Source organism: Saccostrea echinata, unplaced genomic scaffold (genome assembly GCF_033153115.1).
Source record: "Saccostrea echinata isolate AGI-Se365-2 ecotype Australia unplaced genomic scaffold, CSIRO_AGI_Sech_v1 ptg000016l, whole genome shotgun sequence".
Classification (NCBI taxonomy): Eukaryota; Metazoa; Mollusca; class Bivalvia; order Ostreida; family Ostreidae; genus Saccostrea; species Saccostrea echinata.
This window is the reverse complement of record NW_026889765.1, coordinates 29,511,152-29,534,615: the sequence shown is the minus strand read 5'-3', so window position 1 is coordinate 29,534,615 and position 23,464 is coordinate 29,511,152. Positions and strand designations below refer to the sequence as shown.

At 34.5% G+C, this 23,464-nt stretch overlaps 2 protein-coding genes across 4 annotated transcripts in view; one reads left to right on the top strand and one right to left on the bottom strand.

The window, feature by feature from the left end:
- The window catches only part of LOC133188647 (anaphase-promoting complex subunit 4-like), a 42,029-nt gene extending 20,538 nt beyond the window's left edge, over positions 1–21,491 (top strand). For all 3 annotated transcript variants that reach the window (XM_061324152.1, XM_061324151.1, XM_061324153.1), the window contains exons 25-27: positions 19,357–19,533; positions 19,939–20,047; positions 21,123–21,491. In XM_061324152.1, coding sequence (XP_061180136.1) covers positions 19,357–19,533; positions 19,939–20,047; positions 21,123–21,341 — 505 coding nt within the window. In that variant the 3' untranslated portion in view covers positions 21,342–21,491. The remainder of the gene's footprint in view (positions 1–19,356; positions 19,534–19,938; positions 20,048–21,122) is intronic.
- Positions 2,631–10,361, bottom strand: LOC133188649 (uncharacterized). Its single transcript, XM_061324154.1, has 3 exons — positions 9,948–10,361; positions 3,946–4,459; positions 2,631–3,304 (listed from the first exon to the last, which is right to left on the bottom strand). The coding sequence occupies exons 1-3, from the start codon at positions 10,011–10,013 to the stop codon at positions 2,937–2,939; spliced, it is 948 nt and encodes a 315-aa protein (XP_061180138.1). The 5' UTR covers positions 10,014–10,361; the 3' UTR covers positions 2,631–2,936.
- Positions 21,492–23,464: the final 1,973 nt, after the last annotated feature.

Sequence of the window (23,464 nt, the reverse complement as noted above, 5' to 3'; positions counted from 1 at the left end):
AACTGAAAAAACTCTTTATATGATTTCTGAGATTTAATTATAGAAACCTTTGGCTAAATAGTGAAACTAAACTGGTCTTAAGAATGGTTTTGTTTTGCTGTTGCAAATTTTTCAGACAAGTAATTGTTAGATGCTTAGAGTATTACCGTGTCTGTCAACTTGATTTCTGACCTTGAAGTTGCTAAAAAAAAGGGCTTATCCCTTTTGTCGGGGTTGTGGGTGACCTATAATTATCTTACAAGGCTTCATCTTTTAAATGCTGTCACATTATTTTCATACTATGGTTTCATCATTTTCATCTGAATACCAATTTTCATTGTTAATGTGGTTGATCCAGTCCACAACATTAGGTAATCAACTTAACTACAAATTAGATTTTACTAATGGTAGAGTAGGACAAAGTTGTTATCCATAAATCAGTGAAACTTTATTTTTTTTTGTCAAAACCAAAAATTTTTATTCCCATGATATTAATGCAACCACACTATTAGATTACTTTACAGTTCTCAGGCTGTGATCAAATTATAGCAGCTTAATTAACCTTTAGGTACTAGACTTCCATTTCTCCATAGGCTGCTTAGGCATTAAGATTTTGGATACATGTATCAAGCGGCTTTGTAAATCAGAGAGTGTGTTTCCTGACAAGGACAAGACGTGACTTTCTTAAATAGCAAAAGTAATTCCCTTTAGTTGGAATTATCTAGACTTGCTTAAACCCATGTTTTATTTAAAACCTTTGATAATGTCAGTTGAACAAAATATTAAAAATAATCAAAACAACAACATAGAGACTTGAGTAAGTATGAGATTTACCCTACAATCATACAGATAAATGATTCCTTTAATTTCCCTCCTGAAACACATGATTTGTGCCCTCCATTTAAAGATTCTTGCATTAGTAGATTACTGACATCCTGTTTTTTAAAATTAAACAGCATTCATCTTTCATGTTTCTTTATTCATAGTCAAATCACAACATAAAAGCTTAACAAAAATTTAATGTAGTTATAATCCACATATGCTCTTTGAGGAGCTTATTTCCAAAAAAAATGGTTAAATCCCTCTCACTCGCTAGACACAAGAACTCTCATTCAAAAACACCTTGACTGTTCAGGGACATAGAAAACAAAAATTAATGCTCTGTAACTTGTATTACCTAAAACACAAAGAGTGGGACAAATTCAGATTTTCTTGTTTTGAAAAAAAAAAGTTGTTTTTTTTCTTTCGGATGGTAAAATACTCTATTAAAATGTTCAGACACTACAAAAAATGTGCTAGTCTTTTCAAAGCATTACATCATTAAATATTTCTGCTCTGATGAACAGACATTATGAAGGTAAAGGAGTCAGAGGATTGACAAGACATTTGCATAAAAATATTGGAATGCAAGCTAAATGCAGTTTGCATAATCTAGGCAGGTGCTGTTAGTGGTAGGGACTAAGGTTTGCTAGCATTAAGTCACTTCTTTTCAATTTATCTCGTTCCCTATCAATCATTATTTTAATTACGCAATGGCACCCAGTACAGATTATAGTGTATCACAATGGAAACAGTTTATCTAAATCAAAATTAGGATTGTGTTACTGGCCAATAAAATTGTCACAGAATTCTTTCAGAGCAAGCAATGATAATGTAATCAAATATATTCTTTTCTTTATGAGCTTATATACATAGTGTCAATGATACGTTTAATTGCAACACAATGAATTCGGAGAAGATTCTTGTTTGTGCATGATATAAAAACTGAGAGAAAAATATCTAACAATCTATATGTAAAGTGAGAGAGGATTATACAAGCATTAATACTTTATTTCACAGATTATTATTTTTTTTTTCATTTTGACAGATCCTAATTTTTTTTTGTCCTTCTTAAGAAGTTGTTTGTTAACAGTTTTTCTTTTCTTTTTTTGACAAGACAAAAATATGACAAAAGTATAATTTCAGAACTGATGGAAAGGGATACATTAAAACTACTGTAAACATACTTTTTTTCACAGGGTCTTAATTCTGTGGAATCACAATTTCTGTTGAATCAATGGGTAGAAATTACACGGAATTTTTTTTTTTTACATGTAGATTGCCACTACTCTACGTACACTGGGGCAAACTTACAAAAAAATTGTAACCGTGTATACAGCATAAATTAATATCGTGCAGAAAAAAGTACTTCTACAGTTGCAGAAAAAAGTACTTCTACAGTACTTTAATCTAGAAGCAACTCAGAAATTTCCAACATCACATATCATACAAATGCCACATTAATCCTTATCCTTAATGTATGGTGAATTACAGAGGTTATGGAACACTATGTGCTTGTAATCACGTAAAAATTTACAAAAATATACATCATCTCTTGTGTATTTATTGACTTATGATGATTTAAATGCATTTAACAAGTGCATGAAGACATAAATAAAAAGAAGACCATAATAAGAAAGGGCAATGTGAGTAAAAATTGTGAATTCTCCACAGTTACAAACATTTCATTCAGAAACATTCACATTTTCACAGACAATACTTGACTAGCCAGTTAATGCTACGTACTGAATTAAAACAAAGGAATTAATTTCCACAAGTCATCATAACATAGAACATTATGTCCATAATAATGGAAATCTAATATAAGAAAAGAAAATGCAATTCAAATGTACATCATGTACACTAAGGAGTTTCTATGGTGATTTTGATAAAATGACATGCCTTAGGATTGAGGAAAGGAACTGAAGTTCATGGTCAATGATTTCACTCAGATATTTTATTCAGTTCTCCAGTGATGATGTTGACATTTAAGTCAAAGATAGCTGCATTAGATTACCCTTGAGTCTGTTTTTAAATTAGACTTTATTAAGGTGAATTTGGCTTTTAGACACAGTCCTTGGTTTAATGTTGATGACTAGAGTATAGCACCATTACAGTTGTGTTGGATGGACATTTTGTTACTTTAGTTTTCCCTTTTCTTTCAGAACAAGTCCTCTGTGTTTTGCGTGGCGTAAATGTCCATTACTGAGAAAATACTTTTTCAGAAACTTTCTTCTGTATGAAGGATTATGTAACAACTGATCAGTTGTCTGTTGCTGTGTGTATTTATTGTTCAAATGAAGAACAGAACTGGGAGTTCCTAACTGTGGAGCAGTTTCTGACATTGATTTTGATTGGCTGCCTACTTTTGCTACCAATTGGCTGGATATCTGAGAGGCTTTTGAATAGATGGTTTTCATTGGATGATGAGACTGGTTGTTTCTGTGGTGCTTGTAGTGTTGAGCTGTTACTGTTGGTGGCTCCAATGCACCACTGCAGTTAGAATCTGAAAGCAGAGAATATTTATAAAGAAAAATATAAAAATGTAATAAAATGTTCTTTGCACATATTTCTGTATCACAACTTATTTAACAATCATGATTCACCATGCTAAGTCCAGTTAAATATTTTATATTAAGTCTCGTCAGCTGTTGGTTTTTAAAGTGTAAAATAATTCTCTGTGATAAATCAATTTTGATTTTAAGAACATTATAGTTTTATTTAGAGCACGCTGCATAAAGTTACAATGGTTTGTTTACCCAGTCTTTCAAACTTTACTGTAATTCAATAATTGGAGGAGAAGCAGATGGTGGTTGTCATACTTTTTGACATGACCTCTTTGTTGATTGAAAATAAATCTGATGGTTTTTTGGCAGACTTAGTGTCTTTTATGGTTCAAACACAGATTTACAGGAGGCTATTTAAACTTCACTCTGTGATTATAACTTCATTCATCTCCATTACACACTTCAAGAACTTCCAAAAAGTGAGAGTTTATGAACATGCACTAGAATTCATTTGCATTTATTGTCTGTATTTTACAACTTCCCTTTAGTTCAGTAAAAGTGGCGACAGAAGTTTTCTTTCTGAAATTAGTCTATATTTAATGATATTTTTCAATTGTTACTTTTTAAAAGTAAAACCTACCTGGTGATTCCCAGAATTCCACAGTAATTAATGAATGCATTGCAATCCAGTCTTTTGATTGGAAGAATTTATTACAGTCCCACAAAGCAACATGTCCAACGGGCAGATTAGAGTGTTGTGTGTAGGTTATCACTCTGAGAATGCCCTGCTTCCCCCAGAAGTTTTTCTTGGTGTGGACGGGGTCCATTTCATGCAGTTTGGAGACACTAGGATATCCATACTTATCGGCAAGGAAAGGGCCATACGCTATAGGATGATAGATATACTGGAGTCTATCTCTACCAACAACACTGTCTTCTCCAAACTTGGACAGTCTAATAAGGCTTTTCCCAAGGGAGTGAACCCCACCAATTTTATTTAGGGCATAGGACAGTCGCAGTGCACTTGTATCGTGCAGGAGTTTATCTGAACGGCAACCAATCTCCTGGATAAGGTGGTGATTCCTGAATTTGCCGCCATGATGTTTGTAACCCGGGTAACTGGCGCGAAGTTGTTGAAAATTTGGCAGAACTACCTGGTAAAAGAAACATGGTAAACATTAGAATTGTGATAGTAAAGCTTACAAAAAAGAGACACATCCATTTAATTATTGTTATAGGCTATGCTAAACATTAATGTTTGGTTATCCTTGTTCGTGTTGTGTACATGTGTATACAGTTGAACCTATGCATCTCGAACATCAATATCTCGAATACCATGGATACGTCAGAGCGAGTTGGAAGTCTAAACCACTCTTTCTTTATGTATCATTTCTCAAATTCTTGAATATCCCTAAAATTTATTTCATAAATAAATTATTATTTAACATTATGATAACTTTATTATTTTTCTTACATTGTAAATTCATCATCGGTTCTAAGGTTTAAGGTTGCACCAAGGATATTTTCCCACAAGTACGGACCCTCCTATCAGTGTAATCACGCGACTAGTGCCAATTTATTCGAGGCTTCTCAAAACATCACGTACACTTGACTTGATGAGAAATATTAAAGACAGGATCTTTTAAAACAGCTCAGTTATTAAAGACTGCCAAAATTTTATTGAATATCTATCTTATCTGAACTTACATCAATATTATTGGTATTAATGTGTCCCATGGGGCGTTTCGTCTTGGGGTTGAATTACAGTGCCACGCGTGCCCAAGTAACAATAGATTTATGTAGATAGTAGTAATTCCCATCCAGAATCGTCGTAAAGGAAGGTAATTAACAATGATTAATAAATATTTAATTAACAACGGATATTGTCTTGTTATCTTTACATATATTTATACAGTTAAAGAAATGTTTTTTCTGTTACCTTGCCAAATGCGTTTTGATCGTTCAAATGTAAAATTTATATTTTTCTTAATACAAAGATCAAATGATTATTATATAAAAGACATCTATTCAAGCAAGTGAAATATGTTCTACCCCAAAAGATTTGTAAAGCGAAAAATTTGATTCCGTCTGATGCTTTATCCAACAATTCAACTCGACAACAGGATTTACATTGGAGGGCCTCCGTCTTGGTACAAACAACAAAGACGTGTGCGTTTTTGATTATCACCTTTAATGTGTTTGAAGTGTATTGTAATGATCGATATCTTCCCTTTTGATAGATTTACAACAAAATTTTTCTGTTTCACTTTTAATCTTTGTAAAGTATTTAGGGTAAAGCAAAAAAATGTAAGTTATTTTCCACACAGGCGCAAGTTCCAGTTTTCTACTTATAGACTGGGTCATTATTATTTTTGAAATGTTCAAACGGGTGATCACATGAAGATTTTTTCTTCGGGATACTCGATTAGAAATGAGCTTTAACGGTTAATCTATGCAAATGAGTATGGTTTAATTCGGATCTAATGGAACGGAACTTCAAACACCCTGTATATCTTTAGTAAAATTGTAAGATTTTACGAGGGGGTTTCGGCAGATTAATTTGATTTATTCCTAACAAATGCTAATTTTATCTCGATTATCTCTCACTCCGAATCACTACTATTTTAACGAGCGATGTATATCGTTCTACTCGGACCTAAACTTCAGTAAAATGACCATTTAAAAGCCGTGATATTATTATTGCAATCGGATACAGCGCTCCGAGATATGATCTGCTGTTGCAAAAATGGAAAACTCCAAGATAAACAAGGAACAATGGGATGGGGACTATTGGTTAAACCAACAAATGACTTGTGTCTACACGGCCATCTGCCGCGGAGTTGTGCGTGGACTTTTACAGGCTTCCACTATCCGTCCGCCGATTATCCCCTAAATAAATATTAAGGTCTATTCACATTTCTTATCACCAGTCAAGCTTGTTCATTAGAAAGTAATTAGTTTGGAAAGATTTGTACTTCCGATACGAAGTTAAATATTACCGCGATCTGTTGTCGTCTGTAAACAGTCGCGAGCGTTCTCCTGTTGATACCTGCCGTACACCGGGTACCTTTTATAGTTAGAAAAAATGCAGTTCACAGCAGCAGAGGAACTCAGAAATATTTCTGAGCAGATTATATTTTTTATGTTGTTGTCAAATTAATTTATTGCAGTTGCAAAGTGTCAGTATTGGTTAGCGATTAGAAATATTTAAACGTAATGTTTTATGTCTACGATGACGAGGAATATCTAACTCGAATTCCATTTTAACCAAGAAAATAAAGTCTATTAAATTCTCTTGTCGGCGCTATCAAACCAAAATCGTGTATAAACAACTTTCTAGAGAGTTTATGTGAAGTTTTCAGAGAGGGTAGTTTTTTGGATTCGTCTTTGAAGTCAACTATTTGGTTGATAAACTGATTCTGTGTCAAATTGTTTGATTTTTTTAAGGGATAAAATGAATGTGGACCTTATAAACAAGATCACCCGAGTCGAAAAAATCTTCAAATGTCGACAAAAAGAAACACAGTATACACATGGTATGATTAAAACAGAAAAAATCAAGGACGATTATTAACTGATTGAAAAACAGGACATTACATAATGGTTACGTACACGTCTGCAAGTTGTGGTAATATAGAAAATTTGCTAAAATTGTGACATTGTTAAAGGATAGGGGTTTAAACAAAGGCCGTAATGGTACATGTACTTGATATAAAGTGGTCCCGCTCTGTTTACAGAGGCTGTTCACTTTGTTGACAAAATGTGTTGAATCAAGATTTCCTATCTGAACAAGAGACAAAAACAATATCTACATCAAATGAAGCCACGCTGCACAGAATCCACGAACCCTCAAAGATAATTAAAAGATAACACCTTGATAAATTTCATAAAAATAGCCCAGAAGTGTGGCGGATTTATGAGATGATAATATCGACATGAGATCTCCGTGGACAGCTTGGGGAGGAAATGCGCACCAAATCCTATGTTGACAAAGTATGACAAAGTAAAGAATATTGGAAGCAGAACCAAGGTGTCTTTGCATGCACGGAGGCATGTGCTGTTGTTCAAACGCTATCTCAACGGGCCCAGATTACGACAAGCATTCGAGGAACGCCACCACAGGGAACGAGTCCAGGGGTTGTCATCTTTTTAAAATTTCATTTGTCCGTTGGTAAATCCCTAAAGAGTCATTTGAAATCCTTTTTCACGAGGATCAGTAGAGATTACACCTAGCTGCACCCGCATTTAAAATTCTTGTTTGTCTAAAAACATTCCTTTCTTTGCCAGATTACGGTGTTGTCTTGTTCCCCCTTTTCACTTTCCCTAATATTGATAACCGTATTTACATTTTTATGGGGTGTTTCATTAAGTTAAACATTTTTCTGTAATAGAGACAATGTAATTGGAGGACATTCCTTTACTTCCCCTTTTAAATACTTCGTTCAAAAAGGCCTCTTTTTACCTCGCTCTTACTTGGCTGGTACCTGGCTTTTCAATATGAGCTAATTAGTCGAAGAGTCAACCTTTCTATGTTGACATAGCTCTCGATTCGGAGATCATTGTGGTGTCGATGTCTTTGCCTATTCTGTTTACAGTCGCTGAAGATCCCTATAACTTGACCGTTAACTTCGGGTCCTAAAACTTTATCAGGTCATCGTATTTAATATCATTGTTCTCTCTATAGTTTTGACGGCAGGTGGTTAAAATCGTACCCAATCAGTGCTCGTCTTTTAAAACAAAACCCACATTTTATTTCAACAGAACTTGGTGAAAAATGGAGAAATTGGCAAAGTAAAACTATAAGAACCTTCTATTGTCATTCGACACACATAAGCACTGTACGTGTCTTAAATCAAAACCACAAAATTCCAGTAACATCCTTAATAAAGTTAGTTTATTATTGTTATAATCTACTTAGTAAGTGCTAATTGAAAAAGTAGAAGTCAATATTTAATATTTTTAGCCCCTTGAACTCAGATATAACTATATATATTATTCAAACCCCGAAAGCAAATATGCGTTGTATTTATAACTCTTCTCAAAAACCACAAGACCGCATTTAATTGCGTTACCCTAGTCTTTTTTTGACCTTGCACTATAAAGATTAAATGTTATTATGGCTAGCATAACGATTATAATGAAAGGGGTTTTAAAAATCCTTTCCCATTCTGATTCATTAAGCTCCATTTTATAATGAATTTTCTCTTGTAAATTGGATTATTAAAATGCATTTTAAGTATTTACCCTTGCAAATTTGAGCGATTGAAGGAGGTAGATTTCTAAATACTGTGCGATATTATTTAGAGTTTAATTCGAGGAGGCAGACTTTTTCTTAATTTTAATTGATTTGCGAGTTTGCGTATAGAGTTTTGCTCTCAAATTGTATTGTTGATGTATTAAAAGTGAAAGTTTTGTAGATTTCTTTTTATATTTAAGCATTTTCAGGCCAAACAAACAAGTATCTTAAAATTCTCTCAACTGTTTTCTTGGTCTCCAACATAGAAAAGGTCGGTATATTGTGACCGAAGCATGCAAGTTATGCAATTGTATACGAGAAACAAGTTGCAATTTACACGACATATAAAACATTTAACCTGCTAAATCGGGGGTTATGGGAAAAATGTGTACAAGGACTTCGTGAGAGCATTGTACGACTGAGCCACATGGTCTTTTATACGCGGTACTTATCTTGCAATTTGGAGAAGTCCAACGCATTACCTCGCTGTACAGTGTAAATCTACACTGTATTGTTACCCAGAATTAATTTGTAAGAGTACACTTCGATGATTTTGTCAAGTGATTTAAACTTAAACAGCCTCTGGTATCTTCTTTTAATAATGTAGATATGATCTTTTGGCGAAATATTGCACTTTGAATTTTAATTCAGTTGTGCACTAAACCAAAAAGTTAATACATCTCACCTTTCAAAATGTATGGTATGTCTGAAGCCAAGCATGACATTGCATTACCAGGGCTTGTGCAAAAAAATGTATTAATGTCCTACTTGGGAAGTTTTGAGAAAAAAAGACAAAATTGTCAAAACCTCCAATGAAACTTCATTTGGATTTTCTCTGTAATGGTCATTCCAACTCTAATATACTATTTGTATAAAGCAAGGACAATTGGAAAATAAGATAACTCAGGAAAACCAAAATTCGTCACATCAACTTTAACGCGATGCCCCCTTTTAAGAAAACAATTGCATTAAACGTTTTTCGTGTTATCAGGGAATCTTCCCACCCAGGAGGGAGGGATTAGTTTACAAATTTTTGTCATGAAACTGGTCTTACGTAATCGACGTTTCACAATTAGCTGTAAAAAAATCGTGTCGGGAAAATATTCAACTGTATTTCTCGGTGCACATGAGTAATAATTCCATGCCTGATCTGGAGCAATTAAAAATCAGATCGTTAGGAAGGGAAGGCTGGACATTCTGTCATTTTTTAGCATAAAAAATATTCAAATCAAACATTTTTGTCCTATAAAAACAGGAAAAATTTGTGGTTTAGCAGCTGAATTTTTTTTTGTCAGAGTTTGAAAGAAACTGCGCGTGAGCATCGATGCATATTTGCTGACAGCAGTTTTATATTTTAATGATTCAGTGAAGTTTAATATTTTGTCATGTGGTTTAAAAACACTTACCGTATTAGCAATAACGCACCACCACAGGTTAAATAAGAACACCAATATTTGTTGTTTTGGTCCCATGTCTCTCAAGGCATTTTTTTAACTGTCCAGTTAAAAACAATAAAGTATGTTAAAATAAAGATCGCAATTCTCCACGTGTTACATCATTGAGGGTTTCCTGTGTAAATGTGTCAATTGGTCCCTGATAACCAAGATAGGCAGAAAAGTCCACTGCTAACACTCACATTCAGCTTGTCCTATTTAAATATTAAAATCCATGTAGAGAGTTTAGATAGGAAGAGGACAGTCCCACTACAACACTGATAAATGTATGCCGCGCTGATTACCTGGCAAAACGCTTTTTTTCCAGCAGACCTTCAAACTCTAAATACTCCTTTTCCTGTATACGAAAACAAGGTCTAACTTTAAATGTAAGCGCTGTTCATTTAAATTAGCAAGGTATGAATGAGATCCTACAGTCGATGTGTTTTTGAGTCGATAGAGTTTTTGAGGTTTTGAAAAGGCACACTGTCGTGTATCTGGGGGCGTGGTCTTTTTATGCAAAATCCTCAAAACGGAATCGTTAATTTCTTTGATAACTCCAGTGATTTTGGTATGTTGTTGAATTGAAAAAAAAATATACTGTTACGCATGATTGAAAGAAGCATACGATGTAAGGTGTCATGAATTAATTTTATGGATTACAATAACCATATTTTTTTTTAAAATTACATTTTACAACTGCAGCCGATGAAGCTTTGGCGTCATTAGTTCCTACGATAAATTGAAATATTTTTTTTTTCACAATTTGTCATTAATTGCGGGACTCGGGGGAATCAACCTCGAGGGCTGATGACAAACTATTAAATCTTATCATTATATAGATGGAGGGTTTTGATGGATGACTGTTATACTGTCAGTTGTTTGTAGCGCTGGAGAGTTAATGACAAACGGACAGAATGTATTAAATAAAATTACCTGTTATCATTACAATAAAACACATCTGTCAGATGATCTGTAGCATTACGGCATCGTAATTTAATTGTTAACCTTTATTGAATATTTATTGTGTATAAGACGTAGTTTATTACACATGATATTAGTTAATGAAATACAGAAATAACATATTTTAAACATTTTTCGCACACTAGTGTTAACAAACTACAAATGAGTACCGGATAATGTCAATACAAACTGAAAAAAATCTACCACATGGAAGCTACATCGTAAAATTTATGTTGTAATCTGGTGGGATATAAGGTTATTAGGATATTAATCATTCAACAGAAGGCTACAACTGTAATTAATGTTTTATTGTCCACCAAACGGTGGACATCAGCTGGCGGTATCCTTTTGGTGAACTGATTTTATCCACTGCCAGGCGAGATTTTAAGAACAACGAAAATTAAAGCTTTTTTGGTCATTTGATATTACCATTTGCTTTCATTACTATTATTTAACGATGCAATAAGGGACAGAAAAAACTGGATATTGAATATTTATTTTTGTCAAGTGAGTTTACGTTCTGTAGCTTTAAAAGTTTCTGGCATAATTTTTTAGAAGATTAAAGATCAAATTAGCAATAAAGTTAAATTTTATACATAAGCAATTTATTATACAATTATTGCTGGTTTTTGAGGTCAATACGATGATTTAGACACCTGAGGAGTACAATATTCACCGAGCCCGAAGGGCGAGGTAAATATTGTACTTCGAAGGTGGCTAAATCATCGTATTGACCGAAAAAACAGCAATAATTGTTTTATTATATGATTCAATGATTAAATGACACACAATCTTTAAAGGCAATCCATGCCATCTTACTTGTTCACATCTACTGAAGTACTAGCCGAACATAATGAGAGAAACGGGGTAAAAAAAAACCAGTTGTATTTTTTTGGAATTTTTAATTTTAGTTTAGGTGCAATGTGGAAAAAATAAATGTCAGGCACTTATATAGGATTGATTTTGAAAAAGGGGGCATTAAAAGGAAAAAAAAAAGACAACTTACCTGAAAACAAATCTTTGACTAAACCCCCCCGCCCCCCCCCCCCAAAAAAAAGGAAAAGAATTCTCCAAACTCAAAATTTACTTTGGTCCATAAACGAGGGGATGGGGGGGGGGCTTTCATTGAAATTTTTTATCCTTAAAATTTAAATTAAAACTTTACATTCTCAAAAGGTGGGGAGAGGGGCAGGCCTCCTGCAGCCCCCACCCCCACCCCTCACCCAAGAATCTATGTGCCTTAATGTTATGTTCATATGAGTGGAAGTCTGGTGCAAGTGAAATAACTTTCCAAAACTATGTGCATCAATTTGGAATTTCCCTATCTATTTTTGGTCCAATGTAGAATAAATAATTCCTTATATTGAACTGGACGGTCACGTGCACAGGCACTTGGGGTATGGACCCCCCCCCCCTTTCCATTTTTTTTTCTTTTTAAATCTGGGGTCCAGTCACCTTTTTCCTATTTTTGTATTCTAATATGCACTATATATTATCAATAAGGCAACTCTTTTGTTTCTATCAGCTGTTTTTTAAATATATCGTTTTCGACTGATACATAAAAAGAGAGAAGGCTTGCAACTCTTTTCTCATCGTCTGCCTCACCTCGCTTAAACTTCGCCTGATTATTTATCTAAAGCATAAGAACACATGAAATATGCATATGTCAATAAATTTGTTACACATTCTTCTTCCTTTTCGTATTTCCAATTAATTTTTATGTGCCCCCAATTTGTAAATATTTCGATTAAATCACCCACATTTAGGGTAAATTTTGTTGATGTGCACCAGCTGGGACGGAAGTGCAATAACGGTAACTCTAACTTTACAAATGTTCTGCATTAAAAAAAATCCAGGCTTTGTAATAAATATATTGTGAAATTTGGTTGTCTCTGTCGTATGTAAAATGTTAATCTTCATCCATCAGAACCTGATAGTTACAGTTATCTTGTTATACACAGAACTTACCGTTACATGTAAAATGAAGAGAAAATTCGGGATTTTTCCCTCTCGCATTTAATGTTCCGAATGACATTACACTTAATGATGACGCCAGAAAATACCGGGCACTTGCCTTATTGATAATATATAGTGCATATTAGAATACAAAAATAGGAAAAAGGTGACTGGACCCCAGATTTAAAAAGAAAAAAAAAATGGAAAGGGGGGGGGGTCCATACCCCAAGTGCCTGTGGTCACGTGCAGGTCAATATAACGTAGTATTTTTCTAACATTGTTGGATCTCAGCCAAACAGAGAGATGGGAATTTTTCAATCATATAATAAACCTCTTTATAGATTACCATGTATTTAAATGTACCAGACGTGAAAGTAGAATTCATACTGTTCATATTGGTCCAGCCCATGTGACCTCCAACAAACTTTTTTGTGGGGGGGATGCAGCTTTACCAGTGTCCTGAGCTGACCACTAGCATTGCGGTCACTGTAAACTGATTCTTTGCATTTGTTCGATTTAGATTCTAGCCTTTTGCCCTCTGACCAAAGGTAACCAGCCAGTTTTTTTCGTCCTAAGCTGACCAGCCCTTAATATCATGTAAATTTCAGAATTAGTTTCTCTTTGTCCCAGAATGACCAGTATCCACTGATTGGCTGTGTCCTGGAGTGACCAGGATAGATCTACAATGTCCGGTCATGACTTTTTTTACACTCTATATTATCGATAATCACACTGACCGTATTAAAGACACCTGTTTCTGTTAACAATGAAAGTTAATTAATTCGTTAACAATGTCCTCATCTGACCAGTAACAAAGCTTTATGTAGAGGATAGGAGCTGTTCTGCAGCTGCTTCACAAACAGTTTTATAAAAAAAAAATTTAAAGATGCATTAGAAAAATCTCTGATACTTGAAATCCTCAAGAGTTACAGGATAGGATAGAATAGAATTTTCTGCCAAATCAGAACCCAAATAGGCAAAACATAAAACACATTACAAGCAGTGCACAATGTAGTTTTTAGCTCACCTGAGCTGAAAGCTCAAGTGAGCTTTTCTGATCACATTTTGTCTGTAGTCCGTCTGTCCGTCTGTCCGTCTGTCTGTAAACTTTTCACATTTTCGACTTCTTCTCCAGAACCACTGGGCCAATTTCAACCAAACTTGCCACAAAGCATCCTTGGTTGAAGGGGATTCAAGTTTGTTCAAATGAAGGGCCACGCCCTCTTTCAAGGGGAGATAATTAAGAATTAGTGAAAAATGAATAGCATCTTTAAAAAATCTTCTTCTCCAGAACCACAGGGCCAGGAAAGATGAAACTCAAATGGAAGCATCCCCAGGTAGTGTAGATTCAAGTTTGTTCAAATCATGACCCCCGGGGGTAGGGCGGGGCCACAATGGAGGATCAAAGTTTTACATAGAAATATATAGGAAAAATCTTTAAAAATCTTCTTCTCAAGAACAGTAAAGCCATGAAGAGTCATATTTATATGGATGCATTCTCAGGATGTGTAGATTCAAGTTTGTTCAAATCATGACCCCCGGGGGTAGGGCGGGGCCACAATGGAGGATCAAAGTTTTACATAGAAATATATAGGAAAAATCTTTAAAAATCTTCTTCTCAAGAACAGTAAAGCCATGAAGAGCCATATTTATATGGAAGCATCCTCAGGAAGTGTAGATTCAAGTTTGTTCAAATCATGACCCCCGGGGGTAGGGCGGGGCCACAATGGAGGATCAAAGTTTTACATAGAAATATATAGGAAAAATCTTTAAAAATCTTCTTCTCAAGAACAGTAAAGCCATGAAGAGTCATATTTATATGGAAGCATCCCCAGGTAGTGTAGATTCAAGTTTGTTCAAATGATGACCCCCGGGGGTAGGGCGGGGCCACAATGGAGGATCCAAATTTTACTTAGAAATATATAGGAAAAATCTTTAAAAATCTTCTTTTCAAGAACAGTAAAGCCATGAAGAGTCATATTTATATGGAAGCATCCTCAGGATGTGTAGATTCAATTTTGTTCAAATCATGGCTCCTGGGGGTAGGGCGGGACCACAATGAAGGATCAAAGTTTTACATAGAAATATATAGGAAAAATCTTCTTCTCAAGAACAGTAAAGCCATGAAGAGTCATATTTATATGGAAGCATCCTCAGGTAGTGTAGATTCAAGTTTGTTCAAATGATGACCCCCGGGGGTAGGGCGGGGCCACAATGGAGGATCCAAATTTTACTTAGAAATATATAGGAAAAATCTTTAAAAATCTTCTTTTCAAGAACAGTAAAGCCATGAAGAGTCATATTTATATGGAAGCATCCTCAGGATGTGTAGATTCAATTTTGTTCAAATCATGGCCCCTGGGGGTAGGGCGGGACCACAATGAAGGATCAAAGTTTTACATAGAAATATATAGGAAAAATCTTCTTCTCAAGAACAGCAAAGCCATGATGAGTCAAATTTATATGGAAGCATCCTCAGGTAGTGTAGATTCAATTTTGTTCAAATGATGACCCCCGGGGGTAGGGTGGGGCCCAATGGGGGATCGAAAGTTTTACATAAGAACATATAGAAAAAAAAATTTCTTTTCAGGAACAGAAAAGCTATGTTAGTCTTATTGATATGGAAGCATCCTCGGGTAATGTAGATTCAAATTTGTTCAAATGATGACCCCTGAGATGGGGAGGAGCTTCAATGGGGGATCAAATTTTTACAAAGGAAGAAATGGGAAAATTCTTTTAAAATCTTCTCAAGTACAACAAATTCATTTGTTATATTGACATGAAAGCATCATCAGGTAGTTTAAAATTCAACCCCCCCCCCTCCCCGTTCATTACTGAACTGATTTGTGCCTTAGTCTAGCCAGTGTGCTCAGGTGAGCGATGTGGCCCATGGGCCTCTTGTTATTTTTTGAGTCTATAATAGGTTATACATTGGTGATATTTATTTTAAGGGGAAGTGTTGAAACCCAAGGCACTTTTTTTTCTGAAATAAAAGTTTACCCCAATAATATATTTTTATTACAGAAACAAGTGTCTGTAATTGGAACTCTTGAATAGCAATCTATAAATCAAAGTAAATAAAAAACGGTGATTTTTCAACAAAAAAATTAATTCAGAAAGGTAAGTTTGTTTTAAAAAGAGTGCACGTGTTATTTCACCGAAGAAGAGCACGTACATGTCAGTATTAAAGTTGTTTGACAGGCGTCAAAGTCATAAAGTTTGTCTAGGAAAACAATTAGATAATGATTCGATTTTGTTGAGTGAAAATTTCCTAAATTAAAAATGACCAATGAAATAAATGCATGAGAAGCGTGAAGATAACGAACAGTGATCTATCTCATAAAACATAACCTGTGAACAGGGCATAAAACATGGACCCCTGGAAATTTCATAGGTGGGATCAGGAGTAATCATGCCCTGTCGACAGGTCACTCCCGCCTGAGCCCTATATATGTATCAATCAGGTGGAAGAAATAATCTGTAGTTAAATGTACATGTAGTATAAAAACAGTGGCTTAACAACGACCAAATGATAGGTTGTATTTGCAAAGAAGGTCATTATAACTACCATAGAACTTACGAAATTGAGTATCGAATGAGTTGGGAGACATATGGCACCATATTCAGGTTATAGGGGGATATTAATAAATAAATAAGGAAAGTTGACGACGGAAAAGCTGAAGTTATCTCGTTTGTCATATAGTTTAGTTCTTAGTTGGCCCTTATCGTCTATAGTCAGTAAAACATCAAATTTAAAACAGTTATAGATTTTACCAATTGGTGACAAAAGCCGCTTCTGCTCTGCTTAGCCTTTAAAAACCTCTAGCATATTTGTTCTGTGCACATGTATGTCAAAATTTTGGAATTCATGATGAAATAATCACTATCATAGTCCGGTGACATTTTCTTTAAAATTAACAATTCTCTTTCATATGCTGTTTTATTGAAGACATTTACTGAAATTCATCAGTGAATTATACATGTAATACATGTAGTTGTTTTCCCAAACATATGAATTTTTATCATGTGAACAAGATAACGTCTTGTTAGATTTTGGAAACAGTCAATGTCACTTTTCTGCATTGCTGCAAACTTTAGTAATGGGGCGCTGAACATGTCTAAAATTTTATTTTTTCAAATTTTAGGGCATGTTGCTATGGTAACCATGACACATAGCAACAATTTTTACCTGGTAGGAGTTTATGGCATTGTCATATTGTAATTTTTGAATTTACCGGATGATAGTAAATACAAAAATTACAATATACTACCACCCGGTAAATTAAAAAATTACAATATGACAGCATCAAATACTTTTATCATAGCAAGTTTTAAGATGACTCTACTGTTTTTACAAAACTCTTATAATGAGATGTGCATCTTTGGTGCCGTTGCAATGTTAATCTGGTTTTCTATTCAGTTGGAAGGCGGTCTGGGTGTATTCTGTTGATTTTTTAAAAAGTTTTAGGTCTGTAGGAAGTCTCAAGGCCAAATTAATAGTTGCGTAGTTGGAGGTTTAATTAAATATTTTGACATTTCTTATCACGAGTCTTCTTGAAAAAAATATGCCGCCGCGTTTTCGACGATACTTTTATGATATCTAAAGGCATTAAGATGAAATTATTTAGTCTTTTTGAAGAAGTGTAGCAAAGTCGGTCACTGAACAAGGAAGCGTACCGCATTTCATTAAACTTGTAATTTTTTCCCCAACAACATAATGTTTAAAAAAGAACATGACACGTTCATCGATCTATCTTTGTAATGAAAATAAGTCAAATGCTTTTAAAAAGTTTTGTAATATTTTATTTGGTAATTGGTTCGTAGTCCCCCAGAACTTCTCTACGGGACACCAAAATGATGTAGTGCATCCTTTTATCATTTTCAAAATAGCTGCTTTATATTATTTCAAGTAGCCCTATAAAGATGTCTAATTTATTGGCCAATCTGCATCTAGTACGTTGTATTCTCCACAATCAATGGAATACCTTCGCACTATCAGTCCACCCATTTATTTCTCATCCATCACTGGCTCCAACAATGGCGATCTTTCCAGAGCCCTGTCTTCTGCTTCTAACGTAGAGGATCTTCGGCCTAGGGTCACATGACCTCTGGCCAGTCCAGCTGACCTGGCCAGAAAGGCCATGTGATGGGTCACTCCTCGCCGTGCACGCTTTGTTACTGTGTACCAAACACCTGAAGGATAAGATATAAAAAGTCACATCCCATTGTTGTCGAAATTAAAGGATGAGTTTTTGTCTCCGACTGAAAGCTGTCATTGGTTTTTGCTGTACAATGCGGCTGCACTGCTACCGGGCAGGAAATTGATAGGTTTAGCCAAATGCTGGTGTCAAGGGTCTTATGTTTTTATTAAAACCAACTGTTATTAATCTTCAAAATTGACTCATAAGTAGCCAAGAGGAGGGTGTAAAAATGTTCACTACATGCGAACGGTAGTAAAAATACATTTAACTACCTTTCATCTTATGCTCAGTGATAGAAAAACGGCACACTAAATGATAACATTTTGAACTTTTGAAAATAAAACTGGTGTGTTCCCTATTTTTACGATCTGACCAAAGTGTTGGGGAGGATTTGTATACATGTCGGTGATATTTTTATAGGTGGTCAAACAAAAGAAAATATTTCACATTCCATATACAGTGTACTTTTTATGACTGCAAATCAACATGGTTTTATGATATTAGTTGCATCCTTTTAATGAACCACCGAAATTTGGCTATTTAAAAAATATAGAATTTATATTATTCCATTCAATATCAAATGAAAGTTTCTGTTTTATATCTTTTTTGCACTATCAGCAGAAGGTATGAATGATCTGCCATCAGTTCATTTACATTATACAGTGTATTAGGAAGTGCAAAGTATCTGGTAACGTCACAGTGAAATGTTTCCTTGGTCCTTAACATCAAAATATTTACATAGAAAAGATTCGTGAGATCACTTAATTTTATAGTGCTATATATATAATTTTTCAATGGAAGCCTTTTTGAAAATATTGAATTTATCAAGATTCAATTTGATGATTAAGAAAAGAAAGAACCAAACTGGAATTTGATTTATGATTTGATGGTTTATGATTATAACAGAAGAGAGAGCTAGGTTCACTAGATGTGTAACATGGCCGTATTTCTGGACCTTTTATTGACTTGTCATCCAAAATCTAATTTAAAACATTCGTAAAAAATAGAGATTTTAATGCTTTCATGAAAGTTCTGAGAGTCCACGATTGAAACCAACACATTAGAAAAAGAATACTTGAAATATTTTCCACTCATTTCGGTGAACATTTTATTTTTAGAATATTTTTTTTTATAATATTGAAAATGAATATAAGTACTCTTCCAATACTAGAACTCTGCTTTCAGCGAATCCTTACTGATGTCATGTATCTCATATAATTTTACTCCATTTTTCTTTCATTAATAGAACCATTTAATTTCAGATGTACACGCCATAAAATCTTAGACATCGCTTTTTATGACGAGAAAACTATGTCCATGCTATTGGTACAGGACCTTAAAGAGGAACGTCCAGTCCTGGTACAGTTACCACTGACAACGATAGCAGACGACATGTACACGATGGTTAATCAAGAGACAGGAGTGGAAGAAGCCAAAATGTAGCTATACCTTTGATTAATATAGCCTATTTGATTTAAAGGATTCGGAAATCTCTTTCAAAGAAACATGTCAAGAATTTTGAAACTTTTGCCTGAAATCATACGAACTTGCTTCTTAAAAAAAGAAAGAAAGAAAGAAAGAAAGAAAAATCCCCCCCCCCAACCCCACACACAAAGACGTTCAATGGAAGTCTAGTGAATAGACTTTTTGTGGCGTAAAATTTAAACCATGGATACGGCTTAAAGTCATAAAAAGCTAAATATTTTGGAGAAGTTGAGAAAAAATTTTCTTGAGAACACCAATAATTTGTCAAATTATATGTAACATCCTTTAAAAACAAAAGCTTCGAGGCGTAAAATTAATTTCCTGAGAGGCAGTGACTCGGAGGAACAATTTCTTTCCAGTAACACGTTGGATGTTGGCGACAGGCTGGAACCCTCTTGCTGTCGGCGTTTAGACAATATGAGAGCTCACTCTTTTGCAGTTAGTGGTACCAGAAAAACGGCCACAGTAGTAAGTCCTTACACAGCCACTAATGTTTTCTTAGATATGAGTAGTAAGTCCTTACACAGCCACTAATGTTTTCTAAGATATGAGTAGTAAGTCCTTACACAGCCACTAATGTTTTCTTAGATATGAGTAGTAAGTCCTTACACAGCGACTAATGTTTTCTTAGATATGAGTAGTAAGTCCTTACACAGCCACTAATATTTTCTTAGATATGAGTAGTAAGTCCTTACACAGCGACTAATGTTTTCTTAGCTTAACTCAGAGCATGTTTCTGGTTAGAGCAAAGGTGATGTTAAACTTTCGAGTGAAACAATTGTCAGGCATATAGAAGTCCTTACTAGTACATGTTTTACTAGCAGAGAGTCCTTATTTGGATCGACATTTGCTATTTAAAAATTGTTGTCCTTGACAAGTGTAATCTAGAACTTGACTCATTACAAAAAATAGAATTGAATTTGATTTCATGATAGCCTACCTGTTCTACAGAGTTTAGAAAACGTTGAACATCAATTCTTTACTTAAATGAGGGGTAATTGCAAAAGAAGTGCCACACTTTTTTGTAAGCCTGTGTGTTTAATTCGTGTGTCGTCCTAGTGGCATAGAAAATCGCACGTGTAAGTGGGGTTAATCATATTTATCATTTTCTGTGTGGGATCCGTTAAAAATTTAATGCTTCTTGGTCATGTAAAAGGGACACATGAGTAGTCTAACTGGATAGTTGAATATGATTCTCAAATTAAAACCATTATCTTTGTTATTCCTTTAAAGTCCTTTAAAATAGAATCCCTCAAGACGGATTTTTATATAAATCTTGTTAATGAAAATGTGCATGAATGGGATATTTTTGAAAAGTAAATAGATGTGAGACTGAATGTGTTAAGTGACATTTTCCAGTTCGACGAGGACATTATCAATAGACGTTCCACTTTGCGTTAAGATATAAAGTTACAGAGATATGAAGTGTGTTTTTGTATGTAGATTATTTTTTTTCTTCCAGTGTTAAGAAGTATAAGATGATTTCTGTGGGGAATGGTTTCAGATTTCAATTAAATCACACTTACTTTCATTCTCACTTTAGTTGTTTTCGTCACGAAGACGAGTGAGGATTTTCCTGATGGACGCAGAGGAAGAGGACGACGACGAGGAGGAGGCGGAAGAGGAAGGAGACGATACTGGGGATCAATCAGGGGAACTCAACTCCAGCGAGGTCCACGACGGGGAAATGCAGATTGACGAAGCTGGGGACATAGAGGATGAAAACAAGGAAAATACCAGCATTATCAGCACTACAGAATAAGGACTAAAACTGAATCCAGAACTGAAATAGTAGTGATCCGTTGCGCTGAATTTTATAAATGGACAGTTTGTACACAGTTTTTAAATCAACTCCTGAACAACGTTGATTTAATAAAATTAGACTGCATTTCCCCCTTGATAAGTACATAGGGACAAATGTACTTTTGATTAATAAACAATTGAACAATATGAGTTATTCATTTTTTTATGAAGTGAATAAAAAAAGCTTTATGCTGTGTGTGTATCATAGCATATGGGTTCACGTATAAGAACTCGGAACAATAATTTAACTTTCAAATGATTTATTATCCTCCCCCCCCCCCCCGTTTTTTTTGATTGGAACAAATAGAAAGGTAATGCGTTATACACATAGGATCTGCATGATATTTTAACTTTCCCCAATTTATAGATCAGAAAATTTTAAGTTCACCCAAAATTAATGTTTCTGTTCTTTTCGTGACCTATCGTACGATAACTATTACAGCTCTTCCAATTTTTTTTATTATTGGTATTCACTGGATCGTGAAACTCAAAAATTAGAGAACAAGTCTGTATTTTAATCAGGATCTAAAAAAATTGTAGGTAGTGATCACAAGTCCCATATTTCCTTTTATGGATCACAAAGTAAATCTGGCCGTCGTCGGCGTCTGTTCATGAATTTTATTCTGCCAATTTAAAGGAAAAAAAAACTTTTTAAAGTAAGAAATAAACACGTGGGCTTTCTTTTCTTATACACATTCCCGTCAAAATTTTCCCTCCAGATTTTATCATGAAAATTGTCATGATTATGTAATAACGTTTATTTTTTCAATGCAATCTTCAGCTAGATTCTATTTGCTGGCACGCTTTCACCTGGCGTGTAGATTTCCTGTTGTTTTTTGCGGAGCAGGTGTCTGTTCAAAAAAAAAGTTGTTGACTAAAGAAGCGCGAAAGTGTCGCGTGCTATAATGCAGTTGGAGATGAAACTCGATACCAAAGGCTGGACCGTGTTGGGCAATATATCTGGTATACAATACGCAATTATTTCTCATATGACACTTTCCTTATAAGGTGATCACTTTTACAAACATAAATCACCGGTGTTCTAGATTTAGTCAAATTTCAGTTGGCAGTAAATGACGTCGAGTCCTACGTCTCTGGCCTTTTATCGAAACCACACCATGCAGGTGGATCTAATCAATTAAGTTCCGGTTCTATTTATACTTTTTTGATGTATTTGGTACTAAGTATGTTCGAATATGTAGTATAAATAATCTGAGGCTGTAAACGTGGACATAAAGAATGGACATCTTTGGAGTCTTGCGTGGAGGTGAACCAAGGAGGCCCTGGATGGTCATAGGTGTTTCCCACAAGTATTATACATATGTTATTGCTATGAAACTGTCATCGGTGAAACCCACACGTCTAATCCTGTCAATGCATATAGAAAAGAATACATTTATACTCGTTTTGTTCTTTTTTTTTTTTGAACCTTTGAACAAGATGTCATATTTACAGTGTACATGTATCAGTAAACACAACATTTACAATAGGTTGTCATATTGCAATTTTGTATTTACTGCCACCCCGTAAATATTACCTTGAAATCACTGATTTCATGGGGGATTTCAAGAGACCAACGAAGTTATGTCCTCCATAAGTGTAAAATTTTGAATATGTAACAACTCAGCACTTCTTCAACCGCGAGATCAAATCCCTTTGAACCAATGTTTTTCTCAAACCTCAAAATTCGACCCATCGAAAATATATGATTTTACAGTTTTAAAAAATAACTATATGACAAAATCCATTTTATGATTTATTTTTTGTTTCGCTCCCTGTATTTAAAAAAATACTATATATAAAAAGATAAATAAATAATTAAATGAAAATTCTCGAATTCTGTTGTTAAAATGCATCAAATCAGAATTACATGTACGTATAATAGAAGTAAAATTCTATTTAATATTTCTTTATTTACATGTCGAATTACGAAATTGTACGTTAAAAATTGGGTTTCTCATATATACTTCATCAATGTATCGATGCACTTGCGGTTTTTTGTGTAAATATTTGATTTAATTTTCAATAAAATTATAAATTTTCCTTACGTCTGCACTAGGTTGAACCATTGGACTATTAAAA